The 18,974-nt window shown below is 45.6% G+C and overlaps 1 protein-coding gene across 3 annotated transcripts in view; it reads left to right on the top strand.

Moving 5' to 3' along the window:
- Kdm3a (lysine demethylase 3A) overlaps window positions 1-18,974 on the top strand; it is a 44,924-nt gene that overhangs the window by 15,268 nt on the left and 10,682 nt on the right. For all 3 annotated transcript variants that reach the window (XM_071601793.1, XM_027948853.2, XM_027948852.2), the window contains exons 9-15: window positions 6,175-6,338; window positions 8,183-8,700; window positions 11,879-12,083; window positions 15,179-15,393; window positions 17,728-17,880; window positions 17,991-18,086; window positions 18,325-18,452. In XM_071601793.1, the coding sequence (XP_071457894.1) occupies window positions 6,175-6,338; window positions 8,183-8,700; window positions 11,879-12,083; window positions 15,179-15,393; window positions 17,728-17,880; window positions 17,991-18,086; window positions 18,325-18,452 (1,479 nt within the window). The remainder of the gene's footprint in view (window positions 1-6,174; window positions 6,339-8,182; window positions 8,701-11,878; window positions 12,084-15,178; window positions 15,394-17,727; window positions 17,881-17,990; window positions 18,087-18,324; window positions 18,453-18,974) is intronic.

Raw genomic sequence — 18,974 nt, 5'->3', positions numbered from 1 at the left:
GGTCTTTCATGGTTAGGTATGGAAATGTACTGGTTTTTTCAAAGCAAGTAGTTGATTTGCCATTATAATTTCTGCCAGAAAAGGTTTGGGCTTCCATGAATGCCATGTGGATTCAGGTGCCAAATTTAATTCTGTTCCCAAATAGTTGCTATTTGGATCAAGAAATTTTGTTTCTCTCTAGGTGAGTTCAAACATTAGGACCTGTTCCAGTACAAATGACTTTCTGAACTTTGGGATAAAAATGCATTTGTGTTGATGGATATTTCCTTAGTATGATTATTTAAAACACTTCTGTGGGTGGGGATTGAAGCTCAGTAGTAGAGGGCTTGTTTAGCATGTGCAAGACAAACCTGGGATATGCCCCCAGCACCACAAAAACAAGACACCTTTATGATGCTGTGCTCCAGGGTGAAGTATAGATTTTTAAAACTGATCAGGATATTATTATTAAGAGTATCCACAGGGGGCTTGTGGATCAGTGGTAGAGCACTTGCCTAGTATGTGTGAGGCCCTGGGTTCGATCCTTAGCACTATATAAAAATAAATAAATAAAATAACGATTTTTTTTTTTTTTAAAGTGTCCACAATATTTGAAAAGGAACCTTGAGGTCTCGGGAGCCAGGCAAGGAGCAACAGCATGGGTAATGGACCAGGGTCAGTGAGGGAATCAAGGTTCATGGTGGGGGCAGACTGGACCACAGTGTTGACTAGAACCAGAGCTAGCACTGTGCTGTAGCACACAGTAGTCTCTGTGGCTAGTGGCCGGAGGGCTTTCCTGATCCTACCTAGGAACTTCGATACCTCTCCAAAAGCTTTGTACACCAAGGTATCTTGGGTGGATGCTCAGGTTGTTCAGGAAAGAAGGAAAAAGTCATTATAGAAATTAGTGTTAATTACCTTTTATTTTTGCCTTGGAGTTACAAGGTTGAACACTTACCACGGCTGGGTACTTGGTCCTAAAGACTGAAGTGTATTTGGAGTTCCTGCCTTAAAGAGCCTGTAGTCGGGGGTGGGGGGGGTGGGGGTGGGTGGGTTCAGATTATAGTGTCCCACAAGCTTGGAGGGCATGCTCTGAGCAGGAGCTGTGCAGGTGCCTGCCTCACAGAGTAGTATAGGCAGACGTTCTCAAGAGTGTGTCCCTTTGTTAGAGGGCATGTGGCTGGAGGAGCATAAAAGGAAGAGTAAAGGAGAGAGAGATACAGCAGACTCAAGTTGAGTTTTATCTGGCAGTTAGGTATAGAGGGTGATTTAGGGTATTAGGGGTTTTAAGTTTTACGTGATGGACTTGAGCTTTAGGGATGATGGGTGAAGGAAGGGGGTTGGATAGAAATCAGGGCACAGGTGAAGTTAGTGGGATTGTCGATCACGGAGGAGCATGAAGCCAGTCAGTGAACTGAGGCAGTGGAGAGCTGCTTTGGAGGCAGCGTTGACTTGGCCCATTGGAAGACTAGGTGTGAGGACTGAGGACGAGGGTGTTTCCTAATAGTGGGTAGAAAACTGCTGAAGCTTAGAAAGTGCAAGGGACACGGTCGGTCATTCATGGTGTTGTGTGCTCCCCCAGTTTAGAAGGGCTGAGCTGGTGGGAGAAGGAAATAGAAGCAAGACTCTGGGTTGAGGACTGTGAAGGGGATGCCAAGCCAGCAAGTGAGTGTTGCATCTTAGAGTTAAACTCAGAGAGGTCATTGCCAATTAATCCCCCTGGTGAGAAGCTAGGTGGAGTTGTAGCCTGTCAGGTGTGACATTGGAATTATTAGCCATCTAGGGTAGAGACCAGTAAAGGCCAGTTTGCCAAGGCTATTAGGAGTAGGCAAGTGCTACCTGATGCAGTGGCTATCTGTGGGAACAGTCAAGGGGCATGGAAAGGAGGGTTGTGAGAGCACTAGGGGACATGGGGTAGAAATGGGAGACCTTATTTGGAGAGGAAGAATGGACAGAACTGAGGTTAGGGGTTTCCTGGGGAAAGGTGTCAGTTCTTCCAAGTGTCAGGTTTATCATCGACAGAAAGGGGGTGGAGTAAATTTGTAACCTTCAAGGAGGTGCTTGTGAAATGTGGTAGTACGCACATGTGTGATGTGATCCTCTGCCCAACGCATGCTCTGGAAGGGCAGGGAGTGGGACCGTCCATATACCCAGGAGCAACAAGTGGATATATTGGGCACAACAGAAGCTGTTAAAAGTGTAAGCCTGAACTTCAGCCTGGGGATGAATTTCTTAACCTCTGCATCTGAAATGAGAAACAGAATTCCATGTTTTAAAAAGCCTGTGTCAGCTCTTAAGCACTGAACAAGGCATCTTATTCTAATAGAAATTGGAGGTCTTAGGTGTTTACCTGGAGTATTAGAAGTCTTAGAAGTCTGACATTGATTTTTAAAGTTATTTTATAATTTTTGGTTTATTTAGAAAATGCAACAAAAAGAAGAAACCTCACTTGTCATTGTGCTTCTCAGAGACTCTTTGTTTTGAAATCCTTCCTTGCTCCTTTCCTTATCATATATCACGGAGGCCTGTTTTTCTTTTTCTTTTTCTTTTTTTTTTTAAATAAACTAAACATGCTTTTCTGTAGCCTCCGTGAGTATTTTTTCATATCACCGTTCTTTTTAATCCTGGGTGATTCTTAGAATGAGGCAAGTGTAGGAAACCCAGCTGGCCTCGACTCCAGGGGCTGAAGAGGTGAAGGAATGGAGGAGCTAATGTGTGGGGTGAGTGGAAGCACCGCAGCACACAGCCCGGCTCTTCCTGCTCGCACCTCCCAGGTGCGCTGAGCTGTGAGGCTTGACTTGCAGGGTTGTTGTGGGAAGCAGGAGTTTGGGATTAGGTAGGCACGATCCTGGGCTGCCCTGATATGAGTCCTTTTGGATGAGATAAGCCTGTGTGCCAGTGGCAGCTGGCTCCTTGAAGGTCTTCTCTGCCTAGCAGACTATTCCTCAGAGTTTGGATGCTGCCTGGTTAGTTGAGAGGTCTGCTGAGGAGTGAGCCAGCAGTGCCCTTGTAAGAAACTGTCGTGCACTCAATTATATTATCTCCGTCTGCTGGCAGGGAGGAACTATTGCCATGACTGGTATAGAAGACCTTCAGGGAAGCTCTTCAGGTAAGGAGAAACTTTGACCTTTTCTGAGTCAGAGACAGTGCAGAGGTGTACACAGGAGGAATGACGGGCTGGGAGGCAGTGTCCATCCCATGGAGCTTCACCTTAGGCAAGTCGCAGGGGTGTCCTTAAGCTGCTTCAAGGAAAGCACCCCAAGTTAAGTGAATTCTATCACACAGTGATGCAGCTGAGAAAACTTCTGCAGAATTTTTCTGCATTAAGATAGTTGAACCCAAAATTGATTTTGCTGTGTGTCAAGCTGCTGTGGTAAAGCACAATCCTGTGAAGTATGCTTTGTTACTCTCACTGTGCGAGATTAGTGTGCCAGGAATTGTCAAGACTGAATTCAAACCAGGGTCTAACACCAGAATTCAGTGTTGGTCACTGCTGTGTTGTCCTCAGGCCTCTTAGATGCTGTCCTTGGTGTGGCGGTCACCACCATCAAACAGATCATCCTGCTCCTCGCCTTCCTGCTAGCCCACCCACCCTCCCTCCCACCCTCCTTCCTTCCAACACACACTTTATGAATATTTGCTTATGAGAAACACTGACCATTATTACTGCCTCAGCTAACTCATAAGACTTACTTATTAAATATCTGTTTAAAAATACGAGGTGGTAACTGCATTTGTTCACTGGTACATCATTCCGCCAGTCTTGTTTTTATTGAGCATCTGCCGTATGTCTGGATTTGAAGTGGTGTTAACAGACACAGGGACAGGGCCTCTGCCCATAAGTAGTGTAATTTCCCTTGTGAAACTGACAGTAACTAAGTAGAAGGTACTTTGACAGTATGACAAATGATTGAGAAAGATGTAAGCATGGTAGGAGTATGATAGTAGTAGGGTAGTGGCTCATGGGACCTACTTTGGAGTGAGTCATCGGGGATTCTGAGGAGGAGACATTTGAGCCAGTGGAGGGTGACTGCAGGAACTGGCTAGCCACTGAAGACTGCAGGCAGAGGGAGTAGCAAGGCTAGAGAGGCTTGGGCTGTTTGAAGATTGGGACCAGGGAGGAAGCCAGTGCAGCAGGAGGACGATGAGCAAGGGAGAGAGTGAAGTGGGATGGGCGATGGAGTTGACAGTCTGGAACACATGGGGTTCCTGCAGGCAGCAGAGTGCTGCCGTCTTATCGACTTCTATTTTAGAAAGATTCCTCAGTGGTAGAATAAATTTTGAGCAGGAAGCAGAGGATTAGCAAAGATGGAAGAAAGTCAGGCTAGCTACAAGATATGTAGTCCAGGGGGAGAGGTGTTGATAGCATGGCAGGGAAAGAAGTGGATAGATTGAATATTTTGGAAATAGAGGCAAGGTTTGAATCATTGATTGGATATGGGAAATGGGAGAGATGGAGAGATTTTTTTGGCAGTTTGACAGACATTGTAGTCAAAATTTATGCATAGATGTTTTGGTCCAGTCTTTCTAATTATGTTCTCAGTAGTGAATTCAAGCACAGGTGTGAGTGCATCAACTCTGAACATATTCAGAGTAAGATGGTAGCTATGAGGAAAGGTAAGAGTGAGCCTGAAATGAGCGTTGGTAAAGACTGGGCAATTTGGGCTGGGGATATAGCTCAGTTGGTAGGCACAAGGTCCTGGGTTCAATCCCCAGCACATACACACACAAAGATTGGGCAATTAAACTTTGGGAGGCTGGCCTTTTAATAGGTGATTACCAGAGAATTATAAAATAATACTCAAAAGAGAATTATAAAATAATACTCAAAATACACAGCTCATTTCTTCATTTAAAGGATTAGGAAACCAGTCCAGAGAGGTATAGTTGACTATCCCAAGCTTGTACTCCACCCCTATTCCCTTAAGTCCAAGAGCAAACATGTATCTTCTGGAGACCACTAGGTTCATGTTTAAGGAGAGGAAAGTTGAACATGCAATGAGAAATAGTAGAACAAACAATGAGATCACTCAGCAATTAAGTAGCTTGAAGCTCTGCCAAAACTTTGTTAGTGTTGTTAAGTTCTTTTCAGGTGTTTCTGTGTTGTTTTTGAGATAGTCTTGCTCTGTTGCCCAAACAGGTGTGAAACTCCTGAGCTCAAGTGATTGCCCTGCCTCAGCCTTCCAGGTAGCTGAGATTATAGGTTATGCCACCATGCCTGGAGTATTTTCCAGGCTGCCAGAATAAATGAGGAAAAGACTTGTGTACATGACATCTAAATATATTTAGAATTGTCAGGGCTCAAGTTCTACATCAGATTTTAGAAGCTAATGACTAGAAGAAGAAACTTTGAAGGTTCTTTGGGTTGGGTGGAAGGAGAGAGAAAGGGCACCACGGCACCCACAGAGGTGACGGAGAGGTTTGACTTACACCTGGGGCCTGGGGAGCCTGTGCCACCTGGTGCAACCATGGTAACTGTCCTGCATGTACCTCTTCCTTCTTGTGTCAGGGTGGGAAGTTTATTTTTGTGGATGAGAAACTGGAGAGAGGTGTTTCCAATGTGTTCATTTGGTGAAGGTGTAATCATCTGAGAGGGAAGGGGAGGGTGTCCTCCTGTCTTTGTCCGTAGGCCTGTCATGACTTAATATTTTTTGCAGCTTGGAATGACGTTTGTGACTTGATGAGCCACTTAAGAGCAAGAGTCGTGTCTTCAGCCACTATTGCATTGCACAGGCTTATGTTGTACCCAGTAGGCCTATAGGAGTCCTACGAGGTCAGGTCTCCCGCCAGTCTACGCAGTAAGTGCCTGGTAGGCACTTGTCATGTTGAAACAAATGCATGTGACATTGCCACCACTGAGACTGTCACCAAAAGTTCACTTCTGTGCATTGCATTTTTAAACAGTTGCTATATAACTGTGTTTTCCTGGCATACGATTGAGGTCTGAAAAAGATCAGCTTGTGATCTTTTGTAGGAACACTGAAGGTTTTTGGAAAGCTGAAGTGATTTATTTACAGCCTTTAGATGTGAGTCCTTGATTTTGTGACTTATCACCTGTTTACTGTGCTGGCCTTTTATTTGGTGATGGTATTGTGCTCGTTTATTATTAAACCAAGCAAATCTTGAATTTTGCTAGCAATTCATATTTCTAGCTAGGGACTTCCCTTTTAATGTCTTTGGTTTGATATCTTTTAGGCTTCTCCCAGTATGTGTCCTGTACAGTCTGTTCCCACAACAGCTTTTAAGGAGATCCTGCTTGGCTGTACCGCAGCAACCCCTCCTAGTAAAGACCCAAGACAGCAAAGTACTCCTCAGACTGCCAACTCTCCACCCAACCTTGGAGCAAAGATTCCTCAAGGGTGAGTAGTGCTGTGTTAAAGATACTTAATCACAACCAATTATTTTGGTCATGGTTCACTGTTGTCCATGGAAGTTTTTCATAAGTTTCTGAGAGGAGGGGTTACTCAAATTCCTTCAGCGGTGAAAAGTGTAGACAGCACACAGGACAACAGGAAGCAGTGTGGAAGGGCGGGAGTGGGCTCTGTGATGGTGTGGGGACCTTTTGGAGTGCTGCTGATGGGTAGAGCTCGGAAGGAGAAAAGAACGGATTGGTTGAATGTGGAAGATGGAGGTCAGTGGGTATTGGGGAGGAGATGTGAGTACAATGAGGGGCCACCTAGACGTGAGTCAACCCCAGGTACAGGTAAGAATCACTTCTCAGCCTTGTCACTGAGGTCTAGTGTAGAGATGTGGCAGAGGGGACTGAAACACAAGGGAGCAGTGAGTGATGGTGTCACTGACAGGTGGAGGTACTGAATAAGAGATGTCAAGTGTGACGAGGGTTCAAGTGAGCATGGTGCAGAGAGAGGGAAGGCCCTCTTCTGGGAGGTAGTGGCGGCTTATGATCAAGACAAGATGTGGTCATTAGAGTCTGTGGTGTAGAGAGGCGGGTTGGGAAGACTGTCCCCAAACGTGGGAGAGTGGCTGAGTACGTTGCTTGCTGGGGGAAAGACAAAGGACAAGTTCCTATGCTGATACCTGGAGAGTGGTAAGGTAGTACTCAGGCGCAAGGAAAGCAGTCTCACAACAGAGGATATCAGGAAATTATTGATGGCCAGACTGAGATTTCTACTATAAATGCTATGAATACTATGGGGTGCTCATTGCTCAGTGTTGAACACGGCCTAGCTTATGTGAAGCCCTGGGTTCAATTCCTAGTACCACCCCAAACAGAAGATTGATAGGAATGCTTGTTTATGAGAAATTGTTCTTCAGGAACGAATCCTCTGTTAGAGGCAGGAAAAATAAAGTACAAATAAAGCTGTATTATTTGATGGGGCAAGAATTCTAGAATGAATTTTGAAGAAATGAAGTCCTTCAAGGATATCTCGAGTAAGATGGGGTGGTGCAGAGTGAGTCTGTGAATCAGTCATCGCCCGCTGTAGTGTCTGCTGTGGTCCTAACCACCTCGGCTGGGTTGGGGCCGAACAGGATTTGTTCTGTTGCTGGTTAAATATTGGATGACTACCTTTTAAGGGATTTCTAGTATTTCTTTTAAAATATTTTTTAGTTATAGATAAACACACAGTATCTTTATTTTTATGTGGTGCTGATGATCAAACCCGGTGAGTGCCTCACACATGTGAGGCAGGCACCTTACAACTGAGCTGCAGCCCCAGCCTGATACCTAGTATTTCTAATACACATATTTTAAAAGTTTTTATCTTCACACATTTGCCTGCCATGAGATTGAATTTCCAAGTCTTGGCAAGCAATAAGAATATTAGTTATATCTTTCAAATTTAAATGTAATCTTCATTATATAAGAAAGTTCAGAAGTTTCTCTAATATTTAAAAAAAAAAAACTTTGATAATGGGCCCTGCAGAGACTAATTTTGACATTTTGAAAACCACTGAGATTAACTGCTGAATATAATTTTTGGTTCCATTTAAGCTTGTTTTGAGGGAAAACTAAGGTTCACTGTGTTGTAAGTAGCACTTGTGTTTTTCTGGTTTAAGATACTTCTGTGAGTTGTTGACTGATGACTTTTTTAACTTTGGCTCACAGAAACCGGTCCTGAGTTCTCTATGGAAGCAGCCTTCTCATCCATGCTGGTTGTTGAAGGGAACATATAGTTGGTTTTGGAATCGAGAGAGCTGAAAGAGGTCTTAATGTGCTGCTTTGCCATCCTGTGTTTTCCAGGTGTCCTAAGCAGAGTTTACCAGAAGAGCTTTCTTCCTGTCTAAACACAAAGCCTGAAGGACTGAGAACAAAACCAGATGTCTGCAGAGCAGGGCTTCCCTCTTCACAGCCTGCTCAGGTTGGGCCTGGAGACCTGAAGATTCTAAGTGAGCGCAGAGTTGGCTGTGACCAACCCAAGATGGACACTGAGCAGGAAGGCCGACTGCAGCCTGCTCCACAGCCACCCCTTGGCCTTCTTAAGGAGGGCTCACCTACAGAAGCTTCTCCCAGGGCAGAAGCGGAAACTGTCAGTACCCCCGAGCTGCAGAAGCACCCAGAACATGCACCTTCCACCTCTGATATCTTTTCAGAGAAGCCAGACGTGAAAGCAGGTGTTAATTGTGATAGCTCTCATAGTTGTTCAGGAAAAATGGTCGAACCTTCAGCTTTAGGTTGCCAGTCTCAGAGTGTAAAGGAGACTTCTGGAAAAGTAGACAACGAAAGCTGTTGTACAAGAAGCAACAATAAAATCCAGAACGGTGAGTGTTTCTAAAGTCTTCATTGCTAGAGGGTAGAGGTGGTGTCTGTTTTGTTCTCTGTGATAGAATACATGGAAGTGACTCTAGAGGAAGTTCAGGTGAGCCTGTGTTGAATGGATGGGTTCGCGCTGTGATTGAGGGCTGGTGTCTGTTAACCTCGCCAAGTGGAGGCATTCCATCATAGCCTTAACCATGATGTCACTGGTTCTCTTAGGTGAGCATTATCCCGACTTTTCATTGTAAGAAAGTATTTTAAAAATGAAACCTAAAGTGATCTGCTGATTACTGTCTCTTCAACTCTTGCTGCGATTTTCCTGTCATGTCCAGGTTAGAGGGGAAGAGGTGACACTTCATCCTTACACACAAGCTCAGATCTGAATTTTTGAGAACAGATTACAGAATTGCATCCTCACTCTGGAAAAGGGAGTGTTGGTTAAAGATGTTGAAAGACATTGCTGAACTGCTGTGCCACTTTACTTAGTGGAGGAACTGCACACTCACCAATTCAAACTAAAAGGTCTTTCTGTAGGGAAAGTAGTACTGTGCTTCATGCTGCAGGTTGAGCATTTCTAGTTCAAATATCGTTAATCCAAAATGTTCCAATATCTGAAACTCTTTGCATGTCATTGTTACACTGCAGGTGGGAAATTCTTGCATGATGTTCCCAGTCAGAGGGCAGGCACCCTGAAAGTAGTGGATTTGATTACCTTCAGGGCTGTGTCTGTACAGTATATGTGAAATTGTATGTTTAGACTTGGGTCCCATCTCAAGTGTCTCACTACACATACATAAATACTCTAGATTAAAAAAAAGAGCCAGAAATCTGCAGTGCTTCTGGCCCTAAGCCTTTTGGATAAGGGGTACTGGTAGGTTTGGGGTGCATTTCAGTAATGAAGGTCATCTGACTGGGTTGCTAGGATTAGAAGAATGAAGTGGCTTCAGCATGGTAAAGATGCAGAGCCTTTATACTTTAAAGGTGCCTTAAATGATGGTCAGAATTATCACAATTTTGGTAATTATCAGAATTGGGAAAATCCGTGTAGAGTAGTTTAAGTTTCTAAAACTTAAACCCTGTTCATTTGAGTCAGTAAAAAATCAATCTGCCCACACTATTTTTTTTTTTATTTACTGCAGGTCTCTGAAATTAGAGGGCAAAGTGGGGGGATTTGGCCTTTTATAGTGTACATCTGGAGGAAGAGAAAGAACTTTCCTGGCCTAGGGGGATTCTTGTACCCCATCTTTTTCATTCTTGAGGTTTAGGTTAATATAGATGCTAATTTGCATAAGATCATACTGTTCCTCAGGAGTTATGTAACTCCCAAAATGAAGTGAATATTCGTAAGCATGTATCTGTTCTATTTCTTTATTCTTTTTGAGTCATCAGCCCTCAGTCAACTAGCTTTAAGCACATGACGGGTTCACAAGTGAGTAGAGTCCAGCTTTGTCTCACTTAATATGCTGTGCAGCTGTCCCCCATCTAGCATGATTGTAAGGAAAGGAAAACCCAGTCACACCTCCTGGACTAGCACGTCCTGCCGTCTGTAGCTGAGGAGTGAGCATGTTTTGGGAAACCTGCCAGGATCTCCGAGCTGTGTCCATGAGTGCGGCTGTGGCTGTTGGAAAGCTGGACAACACAGGAGTCTGCTCCCTGGCTCCATGCAGAGCGAAGAGCTGCCTTTTTCCTGTTGAGGTGCATGGGTGGCTACTAGGAACAGGGCATTGTCCTGTTCTCTTGGCTCTGTTCTGAGCGAGTATGGAAGGCGCTGACAGTTGCTCTCTTCACTGAGGGATAGATGTAGGCAGTTCACCTTGCATAGCTCTGGATGTTTCCTCTTTTTAGCCAGGGCAGAACAGATGAGGGAACCTGGTCCAACTTGAAGGGTGATGTCATTTGAGTAATGAAAACTTTATTCTTGAACTATTAATCTCCTTTATTTTCTCATTTCTTTACTTTTTCTTTCACTGTAACCGAGTGAGAGTGTTTAAGGGTCAAGGACCATCAGTACCAGCATTATTCAGCATGTCATGGGGTGATCAGGCCTGCTGTACAAGAGAGGCAACAGATCACCTCTAAGGGAATTATTGAGAACACTTACTTTACTTAAAACCCTCTTTGGTTTGGGGTCTGTCTTCCAGTTTTCTCCCAGCCTGGTCTCTCACCTGGTTCCCTAGAAGTTGTTTTTGTTTGCCCAAGAACCTACTTCCTTCCCTCTTTGTACACTGCGGTCTCTGAGGAGAAGGGGCTTTTCTGTCTTGGGCTCGCTGTGGATTCTCTTCTGTTGCTGGGCAGACAGTGATTGCCCTGTCCTGTGGTGGCTTCGCCTCTGCTCTCCTCTTCTGTAAGGACCTTGTTAACGTCTCTTCTCCAGTTCCTACCCATCACAGGTTAGAACTCACCTGAGCGAGCTTATCCACAGTCCTGTCTGCTGAGGGGAGCATGTGTGTGCAGGGAATTGAAGACATGTCAGGAGTTAAGAGACGTCTTTAGATGTCCTTAGAAAATAGCCCTTACTTTGAGGGCCAAGGATCTATGTAGGAAAGTGATTGGTTCACTTTTGTTAAAAGAGTGCTGTAAAAAACTCATCTTAAAACTAGACTCTCTTTTTTTTGTGGGGGGGCTGGTACCAGGAATTGAACTCAGGGGCACTCACCCACTGAGCCACATTCCCAGCCCTTTTGTATTTTATTTAGAAACAGGGTCTCACTGAGTTGCTTAGTGCCTTGCTTTTGCTGAGGCTGGCTTTGATCTCACGATCCTCCTGCCTCAGCCCCTGGGATTACAAACAGTTTGCCACCGCACCCACCTAAAATCAGCCTCTCTTGAGTGTGAAAGGGGCAGAGTGACCTTGACTTCAGTCTTCTGGAGAGGTGTGCCCACCTGTTCTAGTATTTTGCTAGTACTGCAGTGAGCTTGCTTGAGGCCTCTGCCTCGCAGTGCTGCTCTGGCATTCCCGCTGACTAGGTTGTGAAAGGAGAGTGTGCCGACCTGGAGAGAAGAGCACCTTCCAGTTGTTCTCTGGTGTCCGCTGTCAGCCATGTTCCTGACATTACCTCTGAACCAGGAGTGGAGAAGGAGTCCTTTCTTTGGAATATTGGCTTAATGAGTAGAATTTAATCAAATATTGATGTGATATCCAAAAACTTGAGATTCTGTTTCCTTGATCTTTTTCTTTCCTAGTACCAGCCCGGAAGTCAGTTTTGACAGACCCTGCTAAACTCAAGAAGTTGCAGCAGAGCGGTGAGGCCTTTGTGCAGGACGACTCCTGTGTGAACATAGTGGCTCAGCTGCCCAAGTGCCGGGAGTGTCGTCTGGACAGCCTGCGTAAGGACAAAGAGCAGCAGAAGGACTCACCTGTGTTCTGCCGCTTCTTCCACTTCAGGAGGTGAGGCCTGGGAGAGAGTGCATGGCATCTGGGCCCACTTGTGCACTTTTCTTCTTCTGTCCTTAGCAGAGCTAGAACTAAGAAGGTAGTGGTTGCATTTCTAATCTATGAGCATTAATCTAGAGCTTTCTGCATATTATTTTGTTTGTTTCTTTTTCTTTTTCTTTTTTTTTTTTTTTTAGGCAGGGACTCTCATTAAATTGCCCAGGCTAGCCCCAAATTTGTGATCTACCCGCCATAGCCTTCCCAGTAGCTGGGATTATAGGCGTGCACCACCACACCTTATTTTTCAAATGAAGCTGAGAAGCTTAGAAGTACACGTTTTTATTTCTAAAAGTACTGTCATCGTAGAAAAATGCTGAAGGTTCTGAAAATCCACCACAAATTAGGAATGTGCACTGGCAGTGTTCAGGCCCATCCAATTAGTATATTGCATGGACTGTTTTGGATTTATTTTCCAATGCCCAGGAGGAACCTCTTGTTCACATTCATCTTTTTCTACAAATACTTATACATTTCTGCATAAGAACCCATTATAGCAATGCTTGATATCCCATCTCAGCAACTCCTTTGTTGATATGTTAAGATGACTTTTCATTTTTTGCTACTAGAAATAACATGGAGCTGACATCTTCTTGTCCATGTCTCTGGCTGTACTTTGCAAGGATTGTAGGACGTGGCATTGCTAGGTTAGAGGTGTGTGTGCAAGGCTTTGGCATTTGTCCTGCCAGGTTGCCCTCCTGGAACCATCAGCTGTGTCTTTGCCCACTGGTGGGATTCAGGCCTGCTTGTTGTTTCCTTTACCAGCAGGGAGAAGGCATGTCTTGTGAAGAATCTCAACTCAATAGACAAAGCTTTCATGTTTATATTGTATTTTTTCATGAGTCAAATTCCTTTTCTGTAAATTCTTCTGCCTGAGTGAAGCAAAGGACATCCTTCTTTTTTCTTTCATTGAGACACAAATGGTGGTGTTCTGGGTACTGATGAACTTTGGATATAATCCAGTTTTTCATAATTTAGATATTTTCAGGTCCAACAGTTATAATTGCAAACAAGTGTTGATTTTTAATTTCTTCCTTTTCTCCTGCTCTTTCATTCAAAGTTAAAATCTAACTTAAAATCTTAGGTTAAAAAGGTGGTTGATAAGCTGAATGAAGTGCACAAGTAATTTCAGTATTTAAGGATTGTGTGATTCAAAGCAGTACATGCAGGACACCAGCGAGGTGAGCTGCCAGTGCTCTCAGTTTCAGGCTGTTGTAATGAAATCCAGTTCCTGGCTACTGGCTTGCCCTTCACTGCTGAGTGAGTCACAAGTGCAGACGGTGGAGTGTGTCGCAGTGCTGTGGTGCAGACATGGGCATCCTGCATGGTGTCTGGCCCAGGCTGTTCCTAGTCAAGTCAGCTTTGTTCCACTTCCTCTCAGGAGACTTTCTGTGTACAGTAAAGGTGCTTGTGCATTTGCACTTGTGTATATTTTGGAGAAACCGCAGAATGATTGTGCTTCCTCCAGGTCTTTGTTAGCACTTTGGTGGCTCTTGCTGTGAAAAGTGTAACTGGAGTGAGGGAGAGGGAAGTTGCCAAGGCTTTTTAGGGAGGGGATCACTTTGTTGTTCTGTGTAATATTATCAGAGCTTTCTTTCTTTAAAAATCACTGTTCTTGAACCATCTAAAAATCATTGATTCTGTGATTTAGCTGTTTTCCTTTTTTTTTTTTTTAATTTAAGGGGGAGGTGCCTTTGCTTAGTGTTATAATAAAGCCACTGTAGTTGAAACTAGAACACAGTCACTCTTTTTGTAAAAGAATGTCATAATTAACTTTCCCCTGTTGCTTGGAGAAGAGTAGATTAAAGCTGTCCTTGGCCACCTCCTCGAATATTTCCCATTCGGCTTTTCTACAGATCAAACAGAAGTAGAGGCCGGGTCTCAGTTATAAGGCTTAGTTGCCAAGTCCCGTTGTCATTACCTCCCCCCTTTGAAATGGCTTTCATACTTGTTTTAGTGTCATGACTCTCCAATTTGGGCTGTTTTAACTAAACCTTGCAACTCTTCTTTGGATTGCTTGAAGCAAGTTTATCTGTTACGCAGCTCCTGTTGTCTTGTCCTGCTCACCCTGCACTCTTCTGGACAGGTGGTTTTTCTAGAACACACTTTGTGTGTCTCCCAGGCTCGAGGAGGTCCCCAGTGCCTAGTGGAGGAGGTCTGGGTCCCCAGCAGCATGCTGAAGGCCTGCAGTAGTTGACCCAGCATTCCTCTCTGGATTCTCACCTCGGGAGTAAACTCTGGTTTAATGTTATTGGTCTCTTGTCACCCAATTCACCTGCTTTTCTTCTTGTATGAAACACTGTTTACTGAACATAACCTTCTCTTACCTACTATCTACCTTTTGTGGCAAGGCAAGCTCAGTTACTATTTCTATGAGGCAGGCGGCTTCACCATGAGCCCCACAGAACACTTAGTGACTGTCACGACATCTATCACATCTGGTGTACATTTTGGGTCAGTTTCTTATGTCTCCAACTAAAAAGATCAAAACTAACACATAGCTCATGAAAAAGCCAAGTATGATAGGAAATTGAGTGAGTTCTGGGCAAGTTTTCTGCCTTTTCCCTACTTCTCTGGAGCACCTGAGGCCCTCTCATGCTTCCTTTCACAACAGAGATACACAACAGGGGCTCTGGTGGGTGCGCAACCCCTCCCAGGTCCATGTGGCCTTGCTTCAGCAACTGAGTAGCCTTTTTTTCTTGCTGAGCTGGGCATTATTCTGAAAACAGTGGAGGTATTCAAATCTGATCAGATTATCATCTTCTGGTGACTGGTGACTGTCCTTACTGTGAAGTCCTATTCCCAGCAGTCTGAGCTGCCTCTGTGGAGGGAGTGTGTCTCTGTTTTGGTTTGAATGCAGAATGCACCTCTCCCAGTCCTCTCAGGCTTTCTTTGTGGAAGAAAAAATACAAGTGTTTTATCTTTCTGTTGGCATTCACAAATAATTGGCTGTAATTAATCATGGAAATTACAGAAAACCTTGAAGGATTTTATTGATTTAAATTGTAATTACAAGTTGTGAATCAGTTTTGTGTGTTTTCTACTTTCCGTAGGTTGCAATTCAACAAACATGGTGTGTTGCGGGTAGAAGGCTTCTTAACACCAAACAAATATGACAGTGAAGCAATTGGCTTGTGGCTACCTCTGACCAGAAATGTCGTTGGGACGGATTTGGACACAGCCAAGTACATCCTGGCCAACATTGGAGACCACTTCTGTCAAATGGTGATTTCTGAAAAGGAAGCTATGTCAACTATTGAGCCACACAGTAAGAGCATCTCTTAGGGGGTAGGATTTTGAGTCCAACTTGGTTTTTGTTTCTGAGGTAACACCAAAGTCCCAGTGCATGGTTTCATTTTTACTGAGAAGGTTAGGTGGCCTTTTTCCTTCCATGGCTAGCTTCTTCAGAGTGAGCTTCCTGTATGTGCAGTGGCACTCCTGTGTGCTAGTAGGACAGGTGATGGTGGGGCAGTGTCACTTGCACAGCCTCCCTAGGAGTGCAGGCTCACCAAGGGTGAGGAGGCCTCAGATGGCTATGTAATCAGGGAAAATGGACAGGCTATTCTCTAACCCTCCTGAGGACCAGGGTGAGCTGGTTCCATGCCTGAGAATGAGAACCAGCTGGGGTTAGAAGTGATTGTCAGAGCAGAATTTGGAGGGGACACTTGAAGGTTAGTGCTGGACATAGCCCACCAAGCCCCAGAGGCCAGGGTGGGTGACCCAATAGAGCCAGACCTCCTTGGTGACATCTCAAGGTAGGATGTCTAGGAGGAGAGCACACCTAGCCCTGCCCTTGTTCCTCTGTAGAAGCACCAGGGCATCCGTCTCGTAAGGCTGTGTTATGTCCTCTTCCACATTTTCGTTGCCACACAGTTGAAAGTTAATAGGGAAGCCTTCCCACTCGCATAACCAAGCGTGTTTGAATACAGGCATCCGCAGAAGTTAACCACCACCAAAGTTCTTAACTACTAGACGTTAACAAAGGTAGCTTAAGCACAGAAATGTTATTAGGGAATGCAGATTATTTCTCTGGAGTCTAAGGAATAGAAACCAGCAGTCGGAATCTGAAAGTGCGTGGGTCAGGGGTCTGAGCCACTGAGGAACTGGACCACACTGATGAAGAGTGGCTTTAACATCATGCCATTTTATTGGGTAGTGGAGAATCGGAAATCAAGATCTCATTCCCTGTGATGTCTTTAGGACAAGTGATTAAAACAAAAAAACCTCTTCCCTTTTCAGAAAATTTTACTTAATATATTTGGGTAAAAGTAGTTGATTTAAAGAAATTCCTTTTTCAGCTGTGCGCAGTGGTGCAAAGACTGCAAGGAGCAGCCGTCCTTGGCACACGCGGCCACTTCCCTCCTCTGGCCGCAGGGCTGTTGGAGGCAGTGCTGGCTTTCTTTTCTGAGGGTGTTTTGTTGCGCACACATCTGTCTTGTATGTAAGGGCTCTTCCCCTCCCGAGGAGCCTCTCCTCCTTGCCTGTGATGGTCCTGTCTTCTTCCCTCCTCTGTGATGGGCTGGTCGATGGGAGGGGCCGCCTCCCTGAGAGGTGCTGAAAGCTGCTGCTTTAGCTGAGGGCCGTCATCGTCCTGACACAAGGAGCACATTTCCACTGTCAGATGGGAGCTCTTCTAGTTATGTCGTTTCAGTGACAGATAACCATGGGACAGGTGGCTGAGTTTTAAGAATACTTTGTAATAAAGCAGTCTAATCCAAGTGACCAAAGTGCAGTTCAGAGATCGCATTTGTGAAGTGCTTAGAGCTCTTGCGTGGGTGAAACAGCAGAGGTTTACTCAGCAGTTGGGGTCATTTGGGCTGTGCAGTCATTCTGGAAGAAATAATGCATCCACCATAGACTGGATCAGGAAGAGGTCCTCTCCACAGAAGGAGAATGCAGCCACGTCAGCCCAGGGCTGCTTGGGGAGGGGGCAGGCTGGCTGAGTCAGTCACGGTAGTGGGCTTTCCTGTGACTCGGAACAATGCCTGCTTTGCTCCTACTCCTTCAGCTTTCTGTTAGTGTCAGGCTGGGCAGGCAGCCCATGCCCAGACCTAGAAGGACCCTCCTTCTGATTACTAGGGGATAGCCTCTTTGTAGGTTCCTGGGTTGCCTCCAGCTGCTGGGCATGTGGTTAGTGTGAGTTAGTCCTGGGCCTGGTATCACTGACAGGACTGAGTCAAGGACCTGACCGTGGACATAGGCCTGTTCCTTGGAGGCCATTAGACATGCTGGAGCATTTAATGGGCATTGAGTGGATTGAAGGCAGCTGAGAGTACCCCGAGGGTTGGGTGTGTGTCTGAGCAGGTTGCTTTTCCCCTGGAGGAAGCCTGTTCCATGCTGCCTCCACACAGGAGCTTGCGAACAGAAAGCTTAGGCACAGCTGCGGAGGGTACTGGTGCTGCGCTGTGGCTGGTGGAGCAGCTGCTGCACGGCCTGGGCAGGGTTTCTGTGGAGTGCAGCTGGCCTCAGAGGCAGAGCTGCGATGCAGGATGCCGAGGCTTGCTGGAGCGCACAGGGAGGACTACTGACGGCCCTTCTTGGCACTCATTGATTTCGGAACCCCTCTCCTCCATAGGACTGACTGATCTCTTGATCCTTGCAGGGCAGGTTGCCTGGAAGCGAGCGGTCAAAGGAGTCCGGGAAATGTGTGACGTGTGTGACACCACCATCTTCAACTTGCACTGGGTGTGCCCTCGCTGTGGGTTCGGGGTGTGTGTGGACTGCTACCGCATGAAGAGGAAGAACTGCCAGCAGGGTGAGAACTGACCCGACACCCCCGCCTTGAGGAGCCTTCTGCTGATGGCGCTGGGGACCCTGGGGCCTGGGGCCATGCAGACGGTCACCATAGTGCGGTATTATTTGCAGGTGCTGCCTACAAGACGTTTTCTTGGCTAAGATGTGTGAAGAGTCAGATACATGAGCCTGAGAACCTGATGCCCACGCAGATCATTCCTGGAAAAGGTACTGTGCGGTGCAGGGGCTCTTCCCCTGGGTCTTGGCTGGCTAGGGACTGGTGGTTGGTTTACTCTGTGGGCAGCGCTGTCCTGTCTGTGAATAGTTTCATAGAGGAAGACAGAGGTGCTTGGAGTTGTTGGGAGAAGGAGGGGTACTTGTGCATACTGGGTCTCTGTGCTGCTGGGTGGGCTCGAAGGCACTGGCACCCTGTTGAGATGTCACCTCTGACCTTGTGTTTTCTTAGCACTCTACGATGTTGGTGACATTGTGCATTCTGTAAGAGCCAAATGGGGGATAAAGGCAAACTGCCCCTGTTCAAACAGGCAGTTCAAACTCTTCTCAAAGCCAGCCTCAAAGGAAGACCTAAAACAGGTATTACTGCTTCTGCTAGATTCATCGTCCTTGTAATTGTTGATGGTCTATTTTCAAATAAGCCAAGCATTCCTGGCAGTGCATTTGACAGGAACACGGGCCTGCGGCTCTTCAGAGACCCACCCTTCCCATTCTTCCTGTTGCTCTTAGTCACCAGGTGGCTCTTAGAAGATATTAGTTTTTTTCTTTTGTTTGAAAAAGGAAAAATTTGTGCTGTAGTCTACCCAACAAATTGCTGTCAAATTTGTGTGGGTTTCTAAAAGGTGTTCATGTTCTGCAGACTCAGATAGACTTCATGGAGTGTTAAATTACCAACTGTATTTTACCTCTGATGTAACTGAACAGTGCAAGGAGTGGTGCCCCTTCCTGCAGGCTTCCCTCGTCCCTGCCGTCCATCACCCTGTCTCTGGCTCTCCTTTCTCGCCTGTCATCCATGTTCTTTAGGAATCCAAAATTCTTTTATACTCTTCAGTTGGAGGAGTTGGGATCTTTGCCGTTTCCGCTGCTTTTATGTTGTTACAT

The sequence above is a fragment of the Marmota flaviventris genome, chromosome 14, assembly GCF_047511675.1.
Source record: "Marmota flaviventris isolate mMarFla1 chromosome 14, mMarFla1.hap1, whole genome shotgun sequence".
NCBI classification, from domain to species: domain Eukaryota; kingdom Metazoa; phylum Chordata; class Mammalia; order Rodentia; family Sciuridae; genus Marmota; species Marmota flaviventris.
The sequence above is the reverse complement of the archived record's forward strand: the minus strand, read 5'-3'. Positions and strand labels throughout refer to the sequence as shown.